The sequence below is a fragment of the Sorex araneus genome, chromosome 2 (assembly GCF_027595985.1).
Source record: "Sorex araneus isolate mSorAra2 chromosome 2, mSorAra2.pri, whole genome shotgun sequence".
In the NCBI taxonomy this organism is placed as follows: domain Eukaryota; kingdom Metazoa; phylum Chordata; class Mammalia; order Eulipotyphla; family Soricidae; genus Sorex; species Sorex araneus.
Genome location: NC_073303.1, coordinates 263,146,720 through 263,172,950, shown reverse-complemented (window position 1 = coordinate 263,172,950; position 26,231 = coordinate 263,146,720). Strand labels below are relative to the sequence as shown.

At 42.1% G+C, this 26,231-nt stretch overlaps 2 protein-coding genes across 2 annotated transcripts; one reads left to right on the top strand and one right to left on the bottom strand.

Moving 5' to 3' along the window:
- Positions 1–5,282: 5,282 nt before the first annotated feature.
- LOC101556449 (olfactory receptor 1019-like) lies at positions 5,283–6,209 on the bottom strand. Its single transcript, XM_012933443.2, has one exon. It carries the CDS (start codon positions 6,207–6,209, stop codon positions 5,283–5,285), a length of 927 nt encoding a protein of 308 aa, XP_012788897.2.
- An 11,042-nt stretch (positions 6,210–17,251) lies between these two features.
- Positions 17,252–18,199, top strand: LOC101543834 (olfactory receptor 1052-like). The gene has a single exon (XM_004611611.2). It carries the CDS (start codon positions 17,252–17,254, stop codon positions 18,197–18,199), a length of 948 nt encoding a protein of 315 aa, XP_004611668.2.
- The last annotated feature ends 8,032 nt before the right edge of the window (positions 18,200–26,231 follow it).

The window sequence follows — 26,231 nt, the reverse complement described above, 5'->3', positions numbered from 1 at the left end:
AGTCACAGTGAGGCTACAGTTACAGATTCACACATTTTTGTTCTTGATTTTCCCTCATGCAATGTTTAAGAGCCCATCCCTCCACCAGTGTCCATTCTCCACTACCAATGAATTCAGTATCCCTCCCACCCACCCCGTCCCATCCCCAAACCCCACCCCACCTCTGTGCGAGGCATTTAATTTGATATCTCTCTTTCCTTTTGGGTGTTGTGGTTTGAAATAGGGGTGTTGAGTGGTCATCCTGTTCAGTCTCTAGTCTACTTTCAGCACGCATCTCCCTTCCCGCACACGATCTCTAGTCACATGTTACTTGGTGTTCCCCTCTCTATCTGGGATGACTTTCTTCCAGCGTGTGAGGCCAGCTTCCAAGCTATGGAGCCAACCTCCTGGTATTATATATTACCATTCTTGGGTATTAGTCTTGTACTCTGTTGTTCTATATTCCACAGATGAGTGCAATCTTTCTATGTCTGTCCCTCTCTTTCTGGCTCATTTCAATTAGCATGATACTTTCCATATTGATCCACTTATATGCAAACAATATGGACACTTCTCAAAAAATTAGATATTGAGCTTCCATTTGATCCAGCAATAACACTTCTGGGAATATACCCTGAGAAACAAAAAAAATAGTCAAAATGACATCTGCACTTATATGCTCATCGCAGCACTATTTACAATAGCCAGAATCTTGAAAAAAACCCGAGTGCCCGAGAACAGACAGCTGGTTAAAGAAACTTTGGTACATCTATACAATGGAATACTATGCAGCTGTTAGAAAGGATGAAATTATTCTTGGTAATTTATTGAAAGATGATCCCTCAATTTATGTGCCCTCTCTCACGAAGTGTTTCCACTTTGAGCTTCTGTATGGTTAGGAATGTCTCAAACATCTTTTTGTGGTCCCATATGCTTTTGTGGGAGGGCTGTGGAAGAATCTAATTAATAGGTCATGGCAGATGCTAGGTGTGTATGCTCAGTTTTGATACACAGTGACATAATTTTCTGTGAAGTGGTTGCGAAAAAGAGGAAGGTAGTATGTTAATGAAAACAGAGTAGAGCTCACAGTATCATTTAGTTGGTGCAACTTCCCAAACTGTAAACCCTTGACCTTGAAATGATTTTATTGGTGGTCTATGGAGATAAGTAAAGATTTCACAAATATGAGGTTCTGAGATGATGTTCTTTAAGTAAAAATGCTAACATTTCTAAGCTTCATCTGATTTGTAGGGATCAAGTGTTTGGTGCTCATTTTATTATAATCTTATTAATCATCCCTGAAAGTCCTTGTTATGAATTAAGTATGTGTTGGTGTTAGATCCGGCATTTCACAGCAATAGGAAAGGTTCAGCCTGATGAAACTAGCTCATGGGCATATTGTGCATTGCTATGTAGGCAGATGCGAGACTTCATCCACTGTGGTGAAGAAAAAGGGGGGCTCCGGAGAAATTAACCTGGGATTCACCCAACTGCTGTCAAAGCTGAGGAATGTGCTCATAAGTATTTGTTAAATGATTTTTTTTATTTCAGAGGAAATTCAGTAGCTGGCCTTTTTTCCATACTCTGAAGTTCCAGGAGTCAAGCAGGAGATTCATAGTTGGGGATTTGGAGGACTTCGTATTCAGAAATGCTTCAGGTGGGAAATGTCCTACATAACTTTGCCCTATTTAAGTGGTGACCATATAATACTCTGTTGTAGGAAGAAAAAAACCCCAACAACTTAGTGCAGCCCTGATGTGCAGTCAGAAGGTGACTAACGGAAGGGACTGGTTGAGGAAGGCTGGTCTTGACTGAAGGTAGAAAGGCTCAGACTCGTGCATGGCAGTGGCACCAGGAGTCACATTCCCCAGGAACTGACTCTTCACTCTCATTTTAATGAGGTGATGCTGGACCCAGTTGTGAGCCTGCACATCATAGCACTGCACAGTTGCCTGAAATATGGTACCAGACTGTGTGTTTGAGTCTAGCTGTGGTGCATATTGAATAAAGGCAAGAGACAAAGAGGAATGCCTAAGAGGGACAGGCCCAAAGCCAGGCTGTTGGAGGAGTGGTGGGCAGGCACAGGGCGAACGCAGGCCAGAAAGGCAACTTGAGAGTTGGTATAGGTAGAGCAGAATATGGTTTCTAAAGTGGAGAAGTAAAATAATCTCCACCAAGTTTGACCAAATTTGAGAAGCATTGATTGAATAAGAGGCAAGAGTGGTAAGGATGTGGGCAGAAAACCATGGCAGGTATCTAAATATAGTGAAGAGGACAGGACCTTGGAAAGAGGATTAATTGATCTGTCAGCATTCTGTAATCTCTCCCTGCAGGAAGCTGTTCCACAGGAAGTGCATGACAAAACCTCAGCATGGGGCTATCAAAGGAATTTGAAAATCAGAGTATTAGTCCCCTGAGTTTTCTAATGAGCCCTTGTCTGTCCTGGAGGAAGTTGCATCTAATCCATGCAGAGAGGAGATTGTTCCATGTGGTATTTATTGTAAGCCATGGAAATAAAGGGTTTTCGTGCTTTAAGTATATAAGTATCTGAGCTAAAACTGAAGGTGAAGTGCGTGGAACTGGGTTTCATGTGCTAAATGGCACCTTTATTATAGATGTGGCAGGTGTCACCAGAAGGATTCTGTTTTAAGGGTGTATGTAAGGATCCACAAAATGGAAATACAGCTTGCTATTTTGACAGTTTTGAATAGAGCAGGTGAAAGGGAAGAAATAGGTGACATTTTTGTATAGCAGGGATTCTATATTATAGAGTATTTTTAATTTTTGCTTACTTTTTAATTTTTGCTTACTTTTGTTTTCTTTGTCTCTGAGTTGAGTCATTGAAGACTTTGATCTTCAATGACTGCTGCTGGGGAAGGTGGTGCTGGTCAGATCAGAGGAGAGAAACAGGCTTCAGCACTGATCCCCTCGCATTTCTCTTAAAGAGAACTATCTAGTTACATATGAAGGGCTACCGTGTCAGAGTTGGTTGGGTAAAGAGTTCTTCAAGAAAAAAAGGTGAATTTGGAAATTAACTGAATTAGAATTTTCATCCCAGAAATGATGTCACAAAATCCCAGACTAAGAAGATACGTCATGTTAGATTCAGTAATAGATTTTGGGTAATTGAGAACCTGTTGAGCAGTAATATTAAGAAAGAAAAAGACAAAATAGTAACACCTGTCATTTTTCACAGAGGAAGAACCATTCTGTATTTGTGTAGTGAAACAGTATTCCTTTTTCACCACATTCCTGCCAACATATATATATATATATATATATATATATATATATAAATATTTGCTTTTTGGGTCACAACCAGTGATGCACAAGGGTTATTCCTGGCTCATGCACTCAAGAATTACTCCTGGCGGTGCTCGGGGGACCATATGGGATGCTGGGAATCGAACCCAGTTCAGCCACATGCAAGGCATGCAAGCCCTACCCACTGTGCTATTGCTCCAGCCCATAAATATTTTGACTCTTTTTAGAATATGACATACTCAGTGGTTTGTGATGATATCTCACTGTCATTTTTATTTGCGTTGCAAATACTTTTTCAAATGCCTATAAGCAGAAAGCATGTCATCTTCAGGGTATTGTCTATTTATCTTTTTTAACAGTTCATTTTTTTATGACATTGAGGGATTTTAGGTTGAATTTATGTCCCAGCTCTTTATCTGATATTTGTTGTGCAAAATTTGTACATCCAGTAGAGTGTCTTTTCATTTTAGCCAGTATTTACTTTCCTATGTGAAACATTCTTATTTTGATGTAACAGCACTTGTTTATTTTTATTTTAATTGTCTCTGGTAATGGAGTTGAATCACTGAAGACATCTCTGTATCGGTGTCATGGAGAGTTCTGCCTATGATTTCCTCCATGGATTTCATGGAGTCTGGTCAGATCTTAAGGCCTTGGAACTGCTTGAATTAACTTTGTGTGTCCCACAATATATGGATCCAATTTCAATTTTTACATGTAGTTACCCCATTATCCCACTACCATTTGTTAGAGACGTTCCTTGTTCCACTTTGTGTACCCAGTGGCCTTATCATAGATTAACTATACATATATGTTGATATAAGTTCATTTTCTTTGCTCTGAGAGCCTATTATGTTAGTACTACACTGTCTTGATTACTACAGTTCTATAGTATGATGTAAAATCAGGCTTCTTTACAACTAAGAACTTTCTTATGACTCAGCAATTCTGTTTCTTGGTGTCTCTCCTAAGGACACAAAAGCAATAATTTGAACAGATGTGTGGACACCTGTGTTCAACGCAGTGGACATGGAAACAATCCAAATGTTTAACAAAAAAATGATCTGATGAATAATTTGTGGTAATGAAAAGCTCAAGGGGCAGGGATGATGGCATGATGGTGGGGGGCATGAAGGTCCTGGTGGGGATGGTGCAGTAGCCTGCAACTGTCAAACAGTGACTTAAGATAGAACTGTAGACTCTGGTGCCCTAACGAAACAAAAAAATATATATAAATTATTGCCCTTACAGATAAAAAGCTATTGCATGTGTGTGTGTACACACTGTGGAACACTCTGAAGCTACTAAAGTGTGAAATCTTGTAGTTTTCTGTAACTTGTGTGGGACTGGACGGCATCAAGTTAAGTCCGAGGGAAAAGAACAAATGCCAGATGATCTTGTTCATTTGTAGCATATAGAGAAAAATTAAGGACGGAACAATATTTTGGGAGGGCAAACTCTTCACTTTTGGATGCAAAACTGAGATTACCAAGGAGTGTGTGGGTGGAGGAGAAAGACGCAGGCTAGGGGTGATAGAAGACAGTGGTGGAGGGTCATTGGCACGTTGGTGGTGGTGATAGTGGAGTAACATTCACCAAACCCATGGAATATAACACTACTGTAACCATGATAACCGAAACTACAAATTAAAAACTTAAAGAAATGGGAAAGAAATGAAGGCCAGGCCACGTTGTAGTGAAATGAAAATGAAAGCCATTCCATTGTTGTTGCAGTGTTGGAGATGTAGTATAGGAGACATTACACAAGGATGATGACGAACACTTGAGAATAAAACATCAACAAGTGAATTCTTCCACGTTCATTAAATAGGGGAAATAAATAGCATAAAAAAGTTGTGCTGTGTTAAGAGAGTCCATAAGTGCTGACGGAGAAGCACCTGGAGGGAGAGACCTGCAGCTTTGCAGCTGAGGGAGGGGCCCTGTGATCTCTGGTCACTAGTCAGGGAGGAAGGGAGTGCTTTGATTCTGTAAACTTTCTGTTGACTTAGTGAAAAACCCACCGATTGGACCTCTCAGCTCTCAGTGTTTTCTTGGGCAGTATACTCTCTGCAGGGCAGCCTTCATCTCTTTGTTCCTCAGACAGTAGATCACAGGGTTCAAGGTCGGGGTAAGAACAGAGTAAAAGATGGACGCCAGGCGTCCCTGGGTTGGGGAATATCGGGAGGCTGGCCTCAGGTACATGAAACTTCCTGTTCCGTAGAACAAAAGAACTGTGGTCAGGTGAGAGCAGCAGGTGGAGAAGGCCTTCCACCTTCCATCCACAGAGGGGATCTGTACAATGGTGGAGATGATCCTGGCATAGGAGAGGACTGTGAGGGCAAAGGAGCTCATGATGATGCAGCTGCTGACAGCAAAGCCCACGACTTCATGGAGGTGGTAGTCTGTGCAGGAGAGTCTCATGACAGGAGAAATGTCACAGAAAAAGTGTTCGACGATGTTGGGCCCACAGAAAGGGAGGGAGAAGGTGTTGGTAGTGTGGAAGGCTGAGTAGATGGCACCAGCCACCCATGCCATGACAACCAGCTCACAGCAAAGTTGGTGGTTCATGGTGGCACCATAGAGCAGGGGCCTGTAGATGGCCAAGCAGCGGTCATAGGCCATTGCAGTTAGTAGGAAGCACTCTGTCGAACAGAGCGTAATGAATGTGTAGAGCTGAGCTACACACTCAAGGTAGGAAATGACCCCAGAGCCCATGAGAGTTGTGACCAGGGCCTTGGGGATAGTGACTGAAGTGTAGCACATGTCCAGGAAAGACAGGTTCTTTAGGAAGAAGTACATGGGCGTGTGGAGACGGCCTTCAGAAATCACTGCTGTGATAATGGAAAGATTTCCCAGGAGGCCAAACAGGTAGACAAACAAGAAAAAGACGACAGACACAATTCTCAGTGCAGGGTCATCTGAAAAGCCTCTGAGGATGAATTGAGTCACACTGGTCTGATTGGACATCTTTGCTCTTTCGAAGTTTCATGCAGGTGCAGGAGCTGCAGAGAGCTAAGGAGAAGCAGTTTGAGACAAGTCTGTGCAGGTCCCTTGTTTACTAAAGCCCATCTCCTGGCCGTAGAAAAGGGATGCCCTTTGAGCAGATTTTTCAAATATGAATGTTTCTGTGCCTCAGAATCATGCCAGGAGCCAGTTTTCTTTCATTTCAGAGGGGCTGGTCTGACCACAGATTTTCCTAAGTGTATTTTGTAGGGAAGATTGGGACAGGGACAGCGGGAGAGGAAAGGGACCACTACAGGAGATTTCTTCCTTTCCCTCCTCTTCCTCCTCCCTCTCATCTTCTCTGCAGCCTCTCACCAGTACATACTGGTGCCTATTCCCTGGCCTTCCTAAAAACTGACACTGTGAGGGATCTTTCTTTGAGAAAAATGCTATATTCAAAACCATACTTCCATGAAGGAATATATATAACCCTAAACCACCTGATTTCTAGAAATATCTGCACAGTCATTTGCTATCCTTTTAATCTTCTGTGTATTCAAGTCTCCAAAATATCACTTGTTACTTTTTCTTAACAGAGGTGTTTTTCCCCACACACGGTTATTAGCTTTAATTCCTCCTCTTGGGACTTGTCTGCTTACTGATCAAGTCTGCAGATCTTCCCACTCAACCTTCATTAGACTGTATCTCTGTCCTAGTGTTCACGACCCTTTCCTGTTCCAGACATGCAAACTGCATCCTTCCTCGACACCCAGCTCTCTGCTGTGCCTACACGTTTTCTTAGATAGATCCTTCAGTTAACACCCATCACTGCTTCCTGTGTGTTCTGCTAGTCACTGGTGCCACTGTTCAAGCAAAGACATTCTTGCAAGTTTTCTAAGCCAGAGGTGAGGATATTGCCTCTTTGAACCATTTTGATGCCCAGTTTTCCCCTCCTCACTCCTGACACATTGGGACTGTTCTGTAGATATATTCCAGCTTTGAAAGATACAACGACAATGTCCCTGCTCCTACATAACATACTGGCACGTTTCCTCAGCCAGCTGCTTTGTTCTTCCTGTGTCATGGCCTTTTTGAGCATGAACAGTGCTTGTGTTTTCTCTCGATGTGCTGTCCGTGTCTCTGTGCACTCCGTAGTGAAAAAGCAGAGGAGTACAACAGAGTGTGAGGTGATGTTCACACGGTGATAGTCACCTTCAGGTATTAATTTGGCCTTGGGAATGGTTCTGTCTGAGAGCTCTCTGAGAGGTTCTAGTCAGGGATTTTTTTCCCTTTTTGGGTCACACCTGGTGATGCACAGGGGTTACTCCTGGCTTTTCAGTCAGGAGTTATCCTGGCAGTACTAGGGGACTCTATGGGATGCTGGGAATCGAACCTTGTGGGTACATGCAAAGCAAACACCCTTTCCACTGTACTGTCACTCTAGCCCTGGTTCTAGTCATGCTTGCTACCAGCAGCCTTAAACCATCCCAGTCATTGATAGCATGCATTTACTGAAATCTCTTTGTGGTTGGAGAAACTGCTGTGAGATCTTCCTCCTTGTATCTGCTACTGCAGAGCAGTATCTGCTGACTCAGAACTGTGTCTGCTAGCTGGCAGTGGTGGGTCTGGAGAGCATCACCTCTTTCCTAAATGGGGTGGAGGGAGGAATAGCCACTTCCTATGGAGGAGAAACAGATTGAGCTGGTCCCGGACACGCAGGGGTCACCAGGACAGGTGTAGCCCAGAGAAACCTGCTGCTCAGTCCCACAGCAGTTAGGCTGCTGCTTTCACTGTGATAGTCTGGAGAAGGTTACTGGTTTGTGATTATGGCTAGCCTATGGTTTTTGGGCTGCCGTCATCTTCATTATGGGCAGACCTGTTGTCAAGTTAATACATAGGTTTACTCACATAGGTTTACCCGTTGTTAATTTTACTTATGTAGTTTTGCTTTCCAAAATAAATGGATATTAGATATACTTGCTGAGGTTGTGGTGCTGAATTTATGAATATTTTGATTCAGGTTTGTGGATACTTAAACCTTCTAAGCCAGAGGTTTGCAAACTTTGTCTACTGCTCCTTTTCAGAAAATAATTTATCACCATCCCTAGAAATCCACTTTTCTTTATTTCCTGTTATTTTCCCTACACACACTTGGTGGTGCTTGAGGTCTACTTTTCACTTCGGTAGGGACTTTGCTATTTGCAGGGCAAGCACCTTGTACTCTCACTCTGGCCTGGAAATTCACCTTAGAGTGAGTGGACAGAAAGTGTCTATGAATTGCACCCAACGATACAACCTGCTTGATGTGTTCAAAATACTCCCGGGAACCTGTTTGCTCAAGTTATGAAAATGTTGTCTAAACAGTGAATGCCACTTCAGTAGAATTGTTTGTTGACATTAACATTTAATAGGACCTCTTGCAGGAGACTTATTAAGGCCAGATATGTAAAGAATGCCAAGTCTACCCTGAATATTGTACTAGAAATGAAAGAAAACCTAGGAATTTGGAAAGTCAAATCAGTTGGTTAAGAAAGCTGACACTCGGGGCTGGTGCGTTAGCACAGCGGATAGGGCATTTGCCTTGCCCGAGGCCAAACTGGGTTGGATTCCCAGCATCCCATATGGTACCCTGAGCACCGCCAGGGGTGATTCCTGAGTGCAGAGCCAGGAGTAAACCCTGTGAACCGCTGGGTGTGACCCAAAAGGCAAAAAAAGGAAAAAAATAGGAGGCTGACACTCTTATTTTCTTATTTTTAAAATCTATAAAACATATTACAAGTACATGCTGCAAAACTGGTTTAACCACAAAAATTAATCATAGCAACAGATATGAAGGATGTTCAAATCTTTTGCTAAATGCATAGCTCATAGTGGTAAAATTCCAAGACTATAACAAACATTCTGTTACGCACCTTTACTGTGATCTTCCAAGGATCCTCTGGAAGAAAACATGAATAAAGAAGCTCGTGACAGCTGTCCCTGTGAGAGGGTATATGCTTTCAGAGTACAACCCTGTCTCTACCTTGTAGTTTTCACAATTGCCATAAATATCTCTAACAAATTCTGATGTCAGACAAAGCCATTATGAGTTTAGTCTGGAAGAAAGCAGATGAAACTGAAAGTCAGAGGTTGTTGACAACTGTTATTTATAACAGATTAACAGATGAAGTGATTTTGAAATATTCTTTACCCCAAAAAGAAACTGTCTGCCTTTAAAACAACCTAAAAACAATAAGCAGATGGAATAAATGCTGTTACTTTATTTTGATTTTGTGTGAAAGGCCAAGGTAGATCTTTGATATCTTCTTTAACAAAATTATTTTAGCAGACTGAGTGTATATCATACAAAGTACCAAAGTACATAGGGATTCTTAAATTATCTCAGAATGTGTTCAGAGCAAACCACATGAAATAGAAGACAGCAGAGGAGAAAACTTTGAGTATGAAAACTGTAAAGAAGTAGTTGCTTCAGAGTGCTTAAATCAGTCACCATGGAAAGACTGACTTTCTCAGATATAATTTCTTAAAGGCATCTTGTTCAATATACTTAACACTACAGGGATGATTATATTCAGTATATTTAACAGAGCACAGCGATAGGGCTTTAGCCTTTCATGTGGCCAACCCATGTTCCATTCCTCTGCCCCTCACGAAGAGCCCGGCAAGCTACCGAGAGTATTGCACCTGCAGGACAGAGCCTGGCAAGCTACCCGTGGCATATTGGATATACCAAAAACAGTAACAATAAGTCTCACAATGAGAGATGTTACTGGTGCCCACTCGAACAAATCGATGAGCAACGGGATGACAGTGACAGTGATATAAAGACACATTTAGCAAAGAAGTTGGAACCCCAGGTGGAGAAATAAACTATCTTACTGCCTTAATCCAGAGGAACCATGTCCTGGGAGCACCGGAGGCTCCTCACAGAGCCAGGAAGCCCTCTGGCCAAGCCTCTCCTAGAGATGGCAGCTGCAGGCTCCGCTTGGCTGTCCAGACCCGCCTCTGTCACTCAACCCTCTGTTTGCTGGGCCAGAGACCTGAACCCCTATTACCCACAGGTCTCGTATCAAATTCTGAGAAAGTGTCTTTGAAAGGCAGACATGTTTTGCGATGTAAGTGTTTTACTTTGTTGATCTTGGAATTACAATGCTATTAATTATACCTGTTGTGCATAAATTATTCCCCAAATACACTCATCAGCAGGGTGCCCACTTCCCTATAACAGTGACCTGATTTCCTCTCCCATGAAAGCTCAGTTCAGTAGACTGAATCTCCAGTTACAATGACTTTGGAAAAGATAGATTATTTTTGAATACACCTTTTTATTCAGTGCAAATATGTAGTTTCCGTCTCTGGATGCTGGATATGGTGGAACCGTCCTTTATGTTCAAAATGAGAGAAGAATGATTTCTTTTTTAAATGGCATAAAAACACCCATTTTATCTGACTGATTCCTAGCCCTGCAACAATGTTAAAATAAAGGGAGACTAGGACAAAGGAAACATGAGACTTAGAAATAGGAATAGCTGTTTCATCTCTGTGAACCAGGCAGACTGATCAGCCTGTTAGTCACTCACTCACTTTTTGCATGCAAGCTGGTCCAGTGGTCAGCTGGAGACAAAACCTCCTTTATTAAGTCACAGGGTCAGCAGCCTGCTGGGAAGGCTAAAGGCAGAGATGTGCATGGAGCTGGCTGAGCTCTCGGCATCTCTGTTAAATAGTCTGCTTTCTGGAATGTGGAAGTCCACTGGGGAGAATAGGGCAGTGTGTGCTGCCTCTCTCTCTCTCTCTCTCTCTCTCTCTCTCTCTCTCTCTCTCTAGAGAGAGCTTGCCCAGGGAATATTTCTTGTACCTGCCACTGGAGAATTTTAGGGGCATTTCTGGTTTATTTGAAGAGGCTCTCTAGGGACCATAAAAATCAAAATAAAACCCACAGACAAGGCTTACAGTACAGAATACTTAGATGCTGCTGCGTAAGAGTTCATGGAAGAACATGGCAGACTCCAGATGTGTTGATCTGGAGGGATTTCAGCAATACACACACACACAACACACACACTCACAAAGATTCTTTTGGATATATGTTCTTACTATTTTAAGGTGACGAATACATATTTGCTTAAATTTTAAGTCAAGTTTTAATTTTTTATGGACGTATGTGTGTGCACAAATCAGAGATCTTAGAACTCAAGAAAGTTTTATGGTGTAAAGAAGTTCTTGGGGCAATGACCCTAATGAAGATAAAGATCAGGAGAAGTTTCTTGTGTTGCTCAGACCTCCTCAGCCTCTTATTCACTGTGCCCCCGTCTCCCCATAGATAAATGCATTTTTATCTGCTGCTTTGTTGTTTGACTCACATTTTATATGTGAGATTCATTCCTGTTGTAGTTTGTATTTTATTTGTGTCTTTCTCTTTATAGAAGTACATCTTCGACTTCTGTTTATTGTTGACAATTTTATTGAAAGAAGATCCCTCAATGTATGTGCCCATTCTCATGAAGTGTTTCCACTTTGAGCTTGTGTATGGTTAGGAATATCTCAAACATCTTTTTGTTATATATGCATTCTGTGGGAGGGATGTCGAAGAATGTAATTAATAGCTTATGGCAGATGCTAGATGTGTGTGCTCAGTTTTGATACACAGTGACACAATTTTCTGTGAAGTGGTTGCTGAAAAGGGGGAAGGCAGTATGTTAGTGAAAACAAAGTAGAGCTCACAGTATCATTTAGTTGCTGCAACTTTCCAAAATGTAAACCCTTGACCTTGAAATGATTTTATTGGTTATTTATGGAGATAAGTAGAGATTTTGCAAATGTGAGCTTCTGGGGTGATATTCAAAAGTAAAAATGCTGAGGACTTACAGGCTACATCTGACTTGTAGGGATCAAGTGTTTGGTGCTCATTTTATTAAAAGAACATCCTATTAATTATCCCTGAAAATCCTTGTCACAAATTATGTATGTGTTGGTGTTAGATCCAGCATTTCACAGCAATAGGAAAGGTTCAGCCTGAGGAAACTAGCTCATGGGCATATTGTGCATTGCTATGTAGGCAGATGCGAGACTTCATCCACTGTGGTAAAGAAAAAGGGGGGATCTGGAGAAATTAACCTGGGGTTCACCCAACTGCTGTCAAAGCTGAGTAATGTGCTTACAAGTATTTTCTTCTTAGTTTCTCCTGGATGGTCAGGAAGCCATGGCAAGACTCCCAAATACCGAAGTGTCAGGAGGCATGCTAAGAAAATTAGTCAGCCCAGTTATCAGTCATAGCCCTTGAGAAAAACCCAAGTGTTGCTGAGTGTCAGAGTCCTGTGGTGACTGCTTATCTCTTGCTGTCTGCAGCGGTGTCTCTATGAGATATTTCTGTGTTTTCTGCTGCTGAATGACTTCAAAGATCATACCAACCAAAGCAAGTCACCCGGTTACCTATTTAAGCGCTACCTTTTGCTAGGTTTTATTGAGATATTATTGATGTGTAACACTGGTATCTGTATAATATAATGATATATGTATATATTGCAATCCTCTGTATGGTTATATGACAGAGTACTGCCAGCTCCATAGCTTGTGAGAGGGTGTTGGACGCTTAGCCTCTCTCATGTGTGAATAATGTTAGCAATTACAGCCACGATGCTGGCAACTTCTTTTTTTTTTATTAGCGAATCATCTTGAGGGTACAGTTACAGATTTACACATTTTCGTATTTGTGTTTCCCTCATACAATGTTCGAGCACCCCTCCCACCACCAGTGTCCATTCTCCACCACCGGTGAACCCAGTATCCTTCCCACCCCCCCATCCTCTACCCCTCCCCCACCACCTCTGTGGCAGGGCATTCCTTTTTGTTCTCTCTCTCTCCTTTTGGGTGTTGTGGTCTCTAATAGGGGTATTGAGTGGCCATCGTGTTCAGTCTGTATTCTACTTTCAGCATGCATCTCCCCTCCTGAGTGGGTCCTCCAACCAGGTTTACTTGGTGTTCTCTTCTCTATCTGAACTGCCTTTTCCCCCAGCATGTGAGGCCAGCTTCCAAGCCATGGAGCAAACCTCCTGGTACTTATTTCTACTGTTCTTGGGTGTTGGTCTCCTACTCTGTTATTTTATATTCCATAGATGAGCGCAATCTTTCTATGTCTGTCTCTCTCTTTCTGACTCATTTCACTTAGCATGATACTTTCCATGCTGATCCACTTATATTCAAACTTCATGACCTCATTTTTTCTAACAGCTGCATAGTATTCCACTGTATAGATGTACCAAAGTTTCTTTAACCAGTCATCTGTTCTCTGGCACTCAGGTTTTTTTCAGGTTCTGGCTAATGTAAACAGTGCTGCGATGAACACACAGGTGCAGATGTCATTTCGACTGCACTTTTTTGCTTCTCCAGGATATATTCCCAGAAGTGGTATTGCTGAGTCAAATGGGAGCTCAATTTCTAATTTTTTGAGCAGCGTCCATACTGTTTTCCAGAAGGGCTGGACCAGTCGGCATTCCCACCAACAGTGTAGAAGCGACCCTTTCTTCCCAAATCCCCTCCAACAGCAGTTGCTTTTGTTCTTTTGGATGTGTGCCATTCTCTGTGGTGTGAGGTGGTATCTCATGGTTGTTTTTTTCTGCATCTCCCTGATGATTAGTGATGAAGAGCATTTTTTCATGTGCCTTTTGGCCATTCATATCTCTTCTCTGGAAAAATTTCTGTTCATTTCATCGCCCCATTTTCTGATTGGGTTGGATGTTTTCTTCTTGTAGAGTTCAACCAGTGCCTTATATACCCTTGATATTGACGCCTTATCGGATGGGTATTGGGTGAATATCCTTTTGACAATGTTGATTTTCCCTATCCATGAGCAGGGGATATGTTTCAATTTCCTCATGTCCTCTTTTATTTCATGGAGTAGTGATTTATAGTTTTCTTTGTAGAAGTTCTTTATTTCCTTGATTAAGCTGATTCCAAGGTACTTGATTTTCTGGGGCATGATTGTGAATGGGATTGCTTTTTTCATGTCCCTTTCCTCTGACTCATTGTTTGCATATAGGAAGGCCATGGAGTTTTGAGTATTGATTTTATAGCCTGCGACTTTACTGTACAAGTCTATTGTTTCTAAGAGTTTCTTAGTAGAGGTTTTAGGCTTCTCTAGATATATTATCATATCATCTGTGAATAGTGAGAGTTTGATTTTTTCCTTTCCTATCTGGATACCCTTAATGTCTTTTTCTTGCTAACAGCTATTCCAAGTACTTACAGAACTATGTTGAATAGAAGTGGTGAGAGTGGGCATCCTTGTCTTGTCCCTGATCTTAGAGGAAAGGCCCTTAGTTTTTCCCCATTGAGGATAATGCTTGCCATAGGTTTGTGGTAGATGGCTTTGACTATCTTGAGGAAAGTTCCTCCAAAACCCATTTTGGTGAGAGTTTTCATCATGAACAGATGTTGGATCTTGTAAAATGCTTTCTCTGAATCTATTGATATGATCATATGGTTTTTGTCTTTATTTTTGTTGTTATGATGGATTATGTCATTCTGGCAACTTCTTTCCATACACTATCATCCTGTGGTTCACACCCTATTCTTGGAATTGTGGTTTCCCCTCACATGTGGGTTGCCCTGCTCATCTCATTTATGATGCATAATTGAGAGCCACATGGAATGATTGTGCCATGAAGGTATTGTGTAACCTATAACTCACATACCTGAGTTCCTAGACATTGTGCACCCTCCATCTCAAGCATCCAAGATTGCAGGCATTGTATACCATACATCTTCTATAATTGAGGTGTACGTGGACTTCTGCTGAGCAATATGCATATTTTAGGAAATCAGGGGTACTCTGTTGTATGTTACTTAAAGCAGAGCCCTCATACTGGCTCCAGCATCCAGTGAAGCTTCTGGAGCAGTCGAATCCCAGGGCATATATCCTGACCCCTTGAACTTTACCCACATGTGAGCAAGCTCCCAGGTAACCTCTCAGCATGTCTGATTGGGATACCTGGTGTGAATTATTAGGAAATTATAATTTTTTAAATTCATAGGCAAAATCACCTACCCCAGAGACTGCTGGCACCTTTGACTTGTCCTCCTGGGTTGCACACTAATTGGTTCCAGAGGGGCTCTTGGCAGCAGCATAGCTTGTGGTCTCTGAGGAGCAGAATGAAAGGCACAGCTTCTCGGTATTGGTGCTGGACTTCTGAGCAAGAGCACCTACCTTGCCCCCTTAGCCACCTCCAGCACTTAAATGCTGAAGCAGCTGACTTGATTTCCTCATTTCTGTAATCTTCCCTTGAACATCAGCCCAGTTCCTGAAATCCTGTACCTGATGTTTTCCGAAGCTGAGCACAACTCTTTACTGCAGGTATGCGTCTCTAAAGATCTGTTCTGAAAGTTAGATAATATTCAAATATACTCTCAAGAGTGATAGAAGAGCTTTGAAATATAGTAACCAGATGCCAGCCTCAGATTATAATTTGAGGAAGTAAAATATTGATAGCAAGTTATCAAAAGTTTTTTAAATTTGAACTTGATATGAAAATAACTACCAATACTGACTCTCATTAATTCATCACATAGGTGTATTCCAGGGTTTTTTTTTTTGGGAGGGGTGCGGTGCACAGCCAGCAGAGCTCAACGCTTACCTCTGTCTCTGCACCCAGGGATAACTCCTGGCAGGGCTCAGGGAACCATATGTGATGCTGGGGATCAAACCTGGGCCTGCCATGTGCAAGGGAAGTGCACTATCTGTTGTCATGCAATTACTCCCTGTTAGATGTTTTGTAAGATATCAGGGAAGGCATAAACTAAAATACATTGTTCTAAGAGTTAACATTATAAATGCAAATAGACCTGATTCACAGTGACTGTTTTCCCCAAAGGAAGTCAAGTTTGGGGCAACATGGTCTGTAAAATACTGGAAAATCATTATTTGAACCAATAAAAGCCACTGCTTCTTCCTTTTCTCTTCCCTTCCTGGTGCCATACTAAGGGGTGAGGGAACAGCATTGTCTCTCTGTGGGCCACAGCAAGTTCAAGTTTGGGGAAGAACACCAACCATCAGGAACCAAACTAAGGTGATGGAGAGAGTATTTGGAGGTTGTTGAGGGTCTCTTCCCCCTTCCCTAGTGTTTCTCTGCACCACCCAGTGCCATGACCTCTCCTCCTTGAATTAGCTGCACCATCGGCCACGTATCCTGTGTCACTATCCCAGTCCCGTAAGTCATATCTCCAGTCAGATGGCACATTTTTGCACATCTGCTTGATATTTTGCACACCTTTGCCTGTATCTGTTCAGCTTACTCATCATTTGTAGTAGGCTAGACAAGACTTTATTTTATACCATCATCCATTGTCATAAATAGAAGATAGGCAGAAATCTTTATTAACTTTGAAATGCTTCCATTCTGTTGGGGTGGAGTGAATTGCCTTAGGAAGGACCCTAGGGAATGATAGAATGAATAGAAGCTAATTTCATGGGATTTGAGGTAAGGAAGAATAATGGGTGTCTTCTGGGTCTGAGAGTAGAATATGTGCTGGCTATTCTGAGTGATTTCACATTGAGGCCCTCAGTGATAGGAAAATGTCTGCAGGATTATTTCTCTCCTAGGCTCCTCCAAGTACTACAGAGAGTTGAGTATGTTGTTCTTGTATCCCAGTCTTACCACTTGGTAAAGTCTTGAGTAAATCACTTTTGTTAGATTCCATTAACCAAAACATGGCAGAAATTGATGTCTGTTTCATGTTTGTTAGAACAGACTGTAGTTGTCAGGAACAAGTTTTGTAATGTCTCCCCACCCCACTGCCTCAACACACACAGTATACTCAGAAAATGTTAACCTTACATTAATTAGTGATGCTGAATGACTATTCTTATTTAAAATCATTTTTGAGTAGTGGGCTAATTTTGAGCTCCTTCATAAATTCTTTTTAAATATGTATAGAGGAAAGAATAAATATGTATAGAATCTATTTCTGAAGGAAAGAGCTACACTTCCCAAGAGCTGTCAGATTAGACTTTGCGTCTGTACCGTGTAAGCCACAGCAGCTCCACTTTCCTCGTTTCTTCCCCTGTTCCTTAGATGACCAATCAGAGCATGGTGGCATGCTTTATTCTTAAGGGATTCTCAGACATCCCCACTGTGAATGCTGTGTGCACAGGCATTTTCCTGCTCATCTACATCTTTGGGATCCTGGGGAATTTCTCAGTCATTACTGTGATTACCAAAGATACCCACCTCCACACACCTATGTACTTCTTCCTGAAGAACCTATCCTTCCTGGACATGTGCTATACCTCGGTCACTCTCCCCAAGGCCATTGTTAATGTCCTAGTGGGTTCAGAAGAAATTTCCTTCCTGGAGTGTGTAATCCAGCTCTATCTGTTTTTCACCCTTGCGGCCACTGAGTGCTTCCTGCTTACTGCCATGGCTTATGACCGCTGTGTGGCCATCTACAGACCCCTGCTCTACGGGGCCTCCATGAGTAGGAACCGCTGCTGGGGTCTGGTTGTTTCTGCCTGGGTCTGTGGGGCTCTGTATGCCATCTTCCATGCCGTCAACACCTTCTCCCTCCCCTTCTGCGGACGAAATGTCATCGACCACTTTTTCTGTGACATTCCTCCAGTCATGAGGCTCTCCTGTGTGGACTACCAGGCAAGTGAGGCACTGAGTTTCATCTACAGCAGCTGCATCATCCTGGGAGCCTTTGTCCTCACCCTCATCTCCTACATCTGCATCATCTCCACCATTGCTAAGATTCAGCATGTGCAGGGCCCCTGGAGAGCCTTCTCCACCTGCTCCTCTCACCTTACCACTGTCCTTCTCTTTTATGGAACTGGGAGTTCCATGTACCTGAGACCCTCCTCTGACTATTCTCCCATCCAGGGCCGGCTGGCAGCCACATTTTACTCTGTCATCACACCCACATTGAACCCTGTCATCTATTGTCTAAGGAACAAAGAAATGAAAGTCGCCCTTAAGAAAGTGTTCCATCAACTACAGAGACATAGTGAAAAGGTCTCATTTTAATTTTTCTTATATATATAAATACAGTGCTTTCTTAACAATGGAAAACTATTCAGCTGTTAGAAAAGATGAAATCTTTACGCTTGTGACATTGTGGGTATAACTGGAAGATATCTTGCTAGGGAAAATAAGCCAGAAAAAGAGAAATAACTCCCTTTATCTTATTCCCTTGTAATCTATAAAGAAGCAAAGGTATGTGTGTCGGGGGGACACACCCAGTGGACAGTGGTAGATAGATCCTGATATGTGGGCATTAGGTACAGTGTGGTAGTGTATTTTGTAAAGGTGAAATTGTGCTCATAAAACATCCTGTCACACAAATAAACATCAATTCAACGAAAAAATAAAGTAAATTCATCCATAGTGTCTAGAATCAATCCAACTGAAAAGTAAAAGCAGTACTAATAGAGGTGTTGATTCTTTTTACTTAAAATATTTCTGTTGGGTTGTTTCCAGATGTTGGCTATTATGAATAGTGTTACAATGTATATAGTAGCACATAGGTCTGTTCTGAATAGTTTTTGGAAGCCTTGGGGTAGAGACTAAGAAGTTGAATTGCTGGATCATATTTTTTATTTATTTTTTTATTAGTGAATCTCAGTGAGGGTACAGTTACAGATTTACTGGATCATATTGAAGATCAACTTCTAGTTCTTCTTTTAAAAATTATTTTCCAAAAGGGATGGATCTTTTGGGATTCAAACCAGCAGTGAATGAGGGTCTCCCAGAACAAATGACTGGACAAAGAAACTATGGTAGAGACACATAATGAGATACTGCTCCAAAAAGATGAAATCACGTAATTTGCTGCTACATGGGTGGATCTAGAGAGTTCTGTGCTGAATGAAATTGGTCACAAGGAGAGGCACAGACACAGAATGAACTCTCATATGTGGGATATAAAAACTAAGTAGGGGTATAACAATCAATCAGAGGCAACAGAATCTGAGAGCTGGTCTTCAGTAGGAAGCTTACCACAGGGAGAGGGGAGAGGGGGAGCGGAAAAAGGATGGAAGCCAGGGAGCAATACCGTGACAAAGGCAGAGGGAAGTGGGCACTCTGGGGGAGGGATGGTGCAGGAATGTGTCTATGCATGAAACTCAAACAGTAATAGTATTGTAAATCACTGTCCTAAACTTTTTTAAAAAGGCACCTGCCCAGTGACTGCCCACGGGCCATGATCTAGCAAGACTGAAGATCTTGCTGTCTGCCTTTCTTCTATAAACCTTTCCACTTTTCAAATAGATAAAATCATTTTTGTTGGATATGACTTATTTGGGTTATATGTGTTAATGAAACCTGGACTTTTGAGATATAAAACATCTCAATGAACTTGTACTTCACTATCAAGTATAGTGAAGAATTTGATCATGGTTTTAAACTACTGCCCAACTAAGACCACTTTCAAATAAGAGTGTATAAGGTGTCAGAGTTTTGCTTCCATTCCTTCTCCTTGTTGTGGGCAATTTTTTATTTTGTGTGTGCACACCTAGCTGTTCTCAGGGTTTTCTCCTGTCTCTGTGCTTAGGCATTATACCTGATGGTGTTCAGGGGACCATAAATGGTGACAAGGACAGAACGTGAGTCAGCTGCTTACTAGGCAAGTGCCTAAACCCTGGTTCTATCCCTCTGACCACTCCTCACCATTGTAAAGTAAAGGGCCTAAGAAGCTATCAGTAAGACTGGAGAATACCTGAGAAAAAGGAGACAGTAATGCTCCAGTCTTTTGTAAACTTACCTGTGAGTCTTTTGCAGCTTCTAACACCCAGTGTTGCATAACACTCGTGTTTTATAAGTATGAACCAAATATTTTTACCAGAAATTTCATGAGTCCCAATGAAGTAGCTTCAGAGATGGTTAGGTTTATGTGGCTGATTGTTTTGCTCTGTGGATTGTATGTTTGGTAGCATTTCCAAGAACAATGTAAAGGATATTTTCCCAATTGTTTAATGTAGGGTTTTATAACTTCAGGTCAGATGTTAAATATTTAATTCATCTTGGGATTTTTTTGCATGTGGGTATTTGATTCATTGTAGGTATATTGTAAAGAATTCTGTTACCCCAAAAATGATTAGAACTAGTAAAACTTGGTGAAGTTGCTTGATGCAAAACAAACATACAAAGTAACTCTACAGGATGTTGGGAGGACCCATTCGGGTTGGAAGATGAGAACTAAAAGTAGACTATAGACCAAACATGAAGGCCACTCAATACCTCTATTGCAAACTACAACACCCAAAAGGAGAGAGAACAAAAGGGAATGCCCTGCCACAGAGGCAGGGTGGGGTGGTGGGGGATGGGGTGGGGGTGGTGAGAGAGATACTGGGATCATTGGTGGAGGTGAATGGGCACTGGTGGAGGGATGGGTAAACGATCACTGTATGAGTGAAATGCAAACACGGCAATGAACATGGAAATGCAGATGTCATCTCTACTATACCTTTTTGCCTCTCCGGGATATATTCCCAGGAGTGGTATTGCTGGGTCAAATGGGAGCTCAATTTCTAACTTTTTGAGAATCGTCCATATTGTTTTCCAAAAGGGCTGAACCAGTCGGCATTCCCACCAGCAGTGAAGGAGAGTCCCTTTCTCCCCACATCCACGCCAACACCGGTTGCTTTTGTTTTTGGGGATGTGGGCCAGTCTCTGTGGTGTGAGATGATATCTCATTGTTGTTTTGATCTGCATCTCCCTGATGATTAGTGATGTTGAACATTTTCTCATGTGCCTCTTCGCCATTCGGATTTCTTCTTTGGAAAAGTTTCTGTTCATTTCATCAGCCCATTTTTTGATCGGGTTGGCAGTTTTCTTCTTGTGGAGTTCAACCAGTGCATTGTATATCCTTGTTATCAACCCTTTATCGGATGGGTACTGCATAAATATCCTTTCCCATTCTGTAGACTGTCTTTGTATTTTGGTCACTGTTTCCAATAGCCACAATATGGAAAAAAACAGAGTGCCCGAAAACAGATGATTGGCTAAAGAAACTCTGGTATATTTACACAATGGAATACTATGTAGCTGTCAGGAAACATGAAGTCATGAAATTTGCATACAAGTGGATCAACATGGAAAGTATCATGTTGAGTGAAATGAGTCAGAAAGAAAGAGACAGACATAGAAAGATTGCACTCATATGTGGAATATAATGTAACTGAGAAGTACAAGTTGGCAACGATGCAACTTCTGGCAGATATCTCTCTGGACTTAGTTACTAAAATACTAAATTACAGAAACCCAAAACTGAGAGGCCGCTAAGTGTGGTCACTCGACCTCATACTTCTTCATCCTCAGCAATGGAAAACAAATTATCTAATGCTTCCTTTTCAGCAGGTCTGACTTTAGGGGAGAGACTCTCCAAACAATAATAGTGAGTTTTGTTGAAATATTGTATGCAATCAAAGTGAAAGTAAAGTGAAATTTATTAGTTACACAGGCGGGGGGGGGCTTAGGGTGGGGGGGCTAGGGGCGTGGGGGGGTTTGGGGTGTGAGGGGGCAGGGTGGAGCTATACTGGGATTCTTGGTGGTGGAATATGAGCACTGGTGAAGGGATGGGTATTCGAGCATTGTATAACTGAGATTTAAACCTGAAAACTTTGTAACTTTGTAACTTTCCACAATAAAAAATTTAAAAAAAAGAAATGCAAACACGAAAGTTCATGAGTTTGTAACTATACATCACAGCGATTCTCTAATAAAAAATTTAAAAAAAAACAAAATAGCTCTACGATACTGAACTGTCCAAAGGAAATTAAAATAACAGTTCTGTTTACAATAGCCGCAAAAAAAATGTTTAGGAATGCATTTTTCTGAAGAGGAAAAAGATCTATATGCACCAAACTGGACATTAGTGAATAAGTTGAAGAAGTTCCAAACAAATGGAAGAATAGTCCAAGTTAATGGATCAGAAGAATTAATATTAGTATTCAAATGTCTATAGTTCAGAGATGATCTGTAGTTTCATTGAAAGCCCTGTGGAAATTCTAATAGCAGTTTTCACAGATAATACTTTTGAGGGGCTGGAGCTATGGTACAGCGGGTTTACATTACAAGCAGCCAACCCTTGTTTGATCCCTGGCACCCCGTATGGTCCCCTGAAGGCCACCAGGAGTGATCCTTGAGTGCAAGCTAGGAGTAATCCTGAGCACTTCTAGGTGTGACCCAAAAACCAAAGAGAAGGGGAGAGACGGGGAGAGAGAGGAGAGAGGGAGGAGAGGGATGAGAGAGAGAGGAGAGAAGAGAGAGGGAAAAGGAGAGAGGGAGAGAGAGGGGAAGAGAGGGGGGAAGAGAAAGAGAAAGGAGGGAGAAAGGAAGAGGAGGGTGGGAGAGGGGATAAGGAGGGAGAGAGAGAAGAGGGGGGAGAGAATGGGAGGGAGAGGAGAGAGCGGGGAGAGAGAGGGAGGGGGAGAGAATAGTTGAATAGTTCTGGTTCTGAAATTGTAGGAAATCACAGCTGTCCCTGAAGAGCCCCACAGTCTCGAGAAAGAGCGAGCTGGGGGAACCACACTGTTTTCCAGTCATATTATAAAGCCACAGTCATCAAGACCCCACATGGTCTGAGGCCACTGTCATGTCCAGTGCTTGTGCCTCTTGGTCCTGCCACTCAGTGATCTCTTGGAACAGTGCTCTCATCTACACTCTTCCACTCTGTGTCTCCCAGGTTTGTCCTGACGAGATACCTCTGGACACTGATTCACAAATCCTCTTATTCAGGTGATGCCACAGAGGGGCCGGCCTGCAGTTGCCATCCAAATGGTGAAGAATAAAGCCTTGGGAACCAGGGTAAAGTACAGGCCTCCCCAAAGATTAAAAACACGGTGTAAAAAATGGTGATGCAGTTGGCATTAAGAACTCACTTTGAGCCCTCCCACCGCCGAGATGTGATCCCGGGGGCCGCACACATGTGCGGCCTCTCCGCAGCTGTACAAGCGTGAATCCAGACCCAGCAAAACCTCTTTCGGTGTGAGCAACTCCTCGCAGAATGTCTCCAGCCTGAGAACTAAGCCTTGGCCCCGTGCCCGCCCGGGAGGGGAAAGGTATTTCTCTCTCTCGCCTCTTTCTCTCCGGGGATGAAGGGCGCGGTGGCCACCATATTAAGACGACCACAGATGGGATTTACGACAAAAACTGCAGCAAAAGGACACGAGGGTGCTCTTGGGAAGGTGGGAGGCACCGGCCCCTCCCACCGCCGAGATGTGATCCCGGGGGCCGCACACATGTGCGGCCTCTCCGCAGCTGTACAAGCGACCACAGATTGGGTTTTCAAGCCTGCAATTATCTAATATCTGGAAGAAATCTCCCTGGACTTCTTGTTAAAGTACAGAAATTCAAAACCGCGTGGCCGCTACTGCGGCCGCGCAACCTTATTTGTCTTCACAGTAGGTCTGAATCTAGTGGGGTACTCCTAACAACAATGGTGAGGTTTGTGTTGAAATATTGAATATAACCAAAGTAAACAGAATGTAAAAATGAAACTTATCAGTTACAAGGTAGGGGGTGGGGGGGCGGGATGGGAGGTGTACTCTGTGGGTTTTTTTTTTTTTTTTTTTTTTGGTGGTGGTATATGGGCACTGGTGAAGGGATGGTTGTTTCAGCATTGTATAACTGAGATCTAAGCCCGAAAGCATTGTAATCTTCCACACGGTGATTTAATAAAATAAAATAAAATTTAAAAAAAAAAAAAAAAAAAAAAAGAACTCACTTTGAGTGATTATAGGCTGAGGCCAATTAAGCAAGTCAGTAGAGACAAAGGTCTCTTTTCCCGGTGGAGTACCACCATTTGATGAGCTTGAGTTCTTGCACAATTACCTCACACGAGATACAAGAGCAGAGGTAACATAGTCCTGCTCTTCAGGTTCCTCTGTCTACATGGACATCCGAGTCTAGAGTCCTTGGAAATCATGAGTTTTCAGGAAAGTTAACATGTTAACATCATGATTGACATGCATATCATAATACTCTAATTTCCTCTTATTTTGTTATGAGCAATAATTTCACCAGCAGCAAACCTTAGTGGGAATTTAATATCCCAGGAGTTCTCACGGTGATTCAATAATAAAATAAAATAAATTTTAAAAAAGCTAAAAAAAAATCCCAGGAGTGGAGGTATGCCAGAAACCACTTTCTACATGAAAATTTACTTCAGACTTAAGAGATTTTATATGTTCAATTTTATGTTTTGTATAAATGTTCAATTCAATTTCTGGTTCTGAAATTGTAGGAAATCACAGCTGTCCCTGAAGAGCCCCACAGTCTCGAGAAAGAGCGAGCTGGGGGAACCACACTGTTTTCATCAGTTTGATGAAATATCATCAGTTTGAGGAGGGGAGACAAAGGACTAGTGCATATGCTTTGTGTGCCACAGACCAGGTCTAGTTCTTGGCACCACATGGTCCCCGTGCATTGCCAGGGCTCCTCCCAAGCACCGAGCAGGGAGGATGCCCCCACCCCAGGCACCACCTGGCACGGCTCTTCTCCCAAATAATTATTTTGTGATTACTGAAAACCATTAATATTTAAAGATATTTTTGGAAACAGTGAAATCTAAAGAGACCATATTATATGATGGTCAGATTATTCATAATATATAAAGAAAGACTTTCTATCTCCAAAGTGCTACAGCATCAAGAGCCTTTCTGTACAGCTGAATTAATATGGAGTGGGCCAACCAAACTGTACCATGCCGCAATAAGTTAGTAATACTAGTAATATTCTGCTGTGAAAAGGTTTCAAATCATTACATTGGACTCACTACTGGGTAATGCTCCAGACAAATGCTGGGCTGAGAGGAGGGTGTTTGATCCCACAATCAGGAAGAAATCACTTGTGCATCTAATTCATGTGTTTTCCTATGGGGCATCTATTGAGTGTCATGATCTGTGAGTGGTACTGGGCTAGGCAATAGAGAAAAAGTAGCTGCATAGATCATGGCACTACCCCTGCCAACAAGTACACCGAGATAGAAAGTATATTTCCAGAGGGGTTGAGTCTGAAGGGATATAAGGAAATGTACCAGTTAAAGCACAACTTATATTGCTGTTTTGAGTTATGACTTCTCAGCTCAGCTAGTCATGGGTCTTCACAATCTTTTTATTAATTTAAATGTAAATTCTTTCTATTTACTAAAAACAATCACCTTTGGACCAGAGTGATAAAAGAGTAAGACACCTGTCTTGCAAACAGACAACCCAGGTTTGATTCTTGGCACCACATATGGTCCCACGAGCACAGAGCCAGGAGTAGGCCCTGAGCACAGGTAGGTGTGCCTCACCCACGACCTTTAGTATAAAATTGTTGAACATATAGGAAATAAAATCCTGAGAAAATGAATGTGTCAGTAGTAGTTTCACCATACAAAGATGACTACACAAGTTGGAAGCATATAAAAGTCTAGTGAATATATATATGTACATATACATTAATCATAGCCTCCTGCTACTATTGCTATTTTAAAACACTTAATTTGCATTTGAAAATTAAATTGGGCTGGAGCAATAGCACAGTGGGTAGGGTGTTTGCCTTGCACGCAGCCGACCCAGGTTCGATTCCTCCATCCCTCTCAGAGAGCCCAGCAAGCTACCGAGAGTATCTCACCTGCATGGCAGAGCCTGGGAAGCTCCCCGTGGCATACTCGATATGCCAAAAACAGTAACAACAAGTCTCACAATGGAGATGTTACTGGTGCCCGCTCGAGCAAATGGATGAGCAACGGGATGACAGTGACAGTGACAGTGATGGAACCCCAAGTGTTCAGTTTCATATGTGTGTGATTGTCACCACTCCAAGCATCAGAGTTCCAGTGACATCCTACTAACCTCAGGACAAGTGGGGATTTCCCAGCCAAAGAGCAAACTCTACCTCTGATAACTTTACTAAGAAAATAGCCTATACTGATAGGATTTTTTTAATTATTCTAGAATAAATATGGACATAAGTATACATGCTTATACAATCCATTTATCTTCTGTTTTTATTGGGTCCAGATAAATACTAAGATTGAGGTAGTAAGTATACAATACTCTGCCTTTGGAGCAAA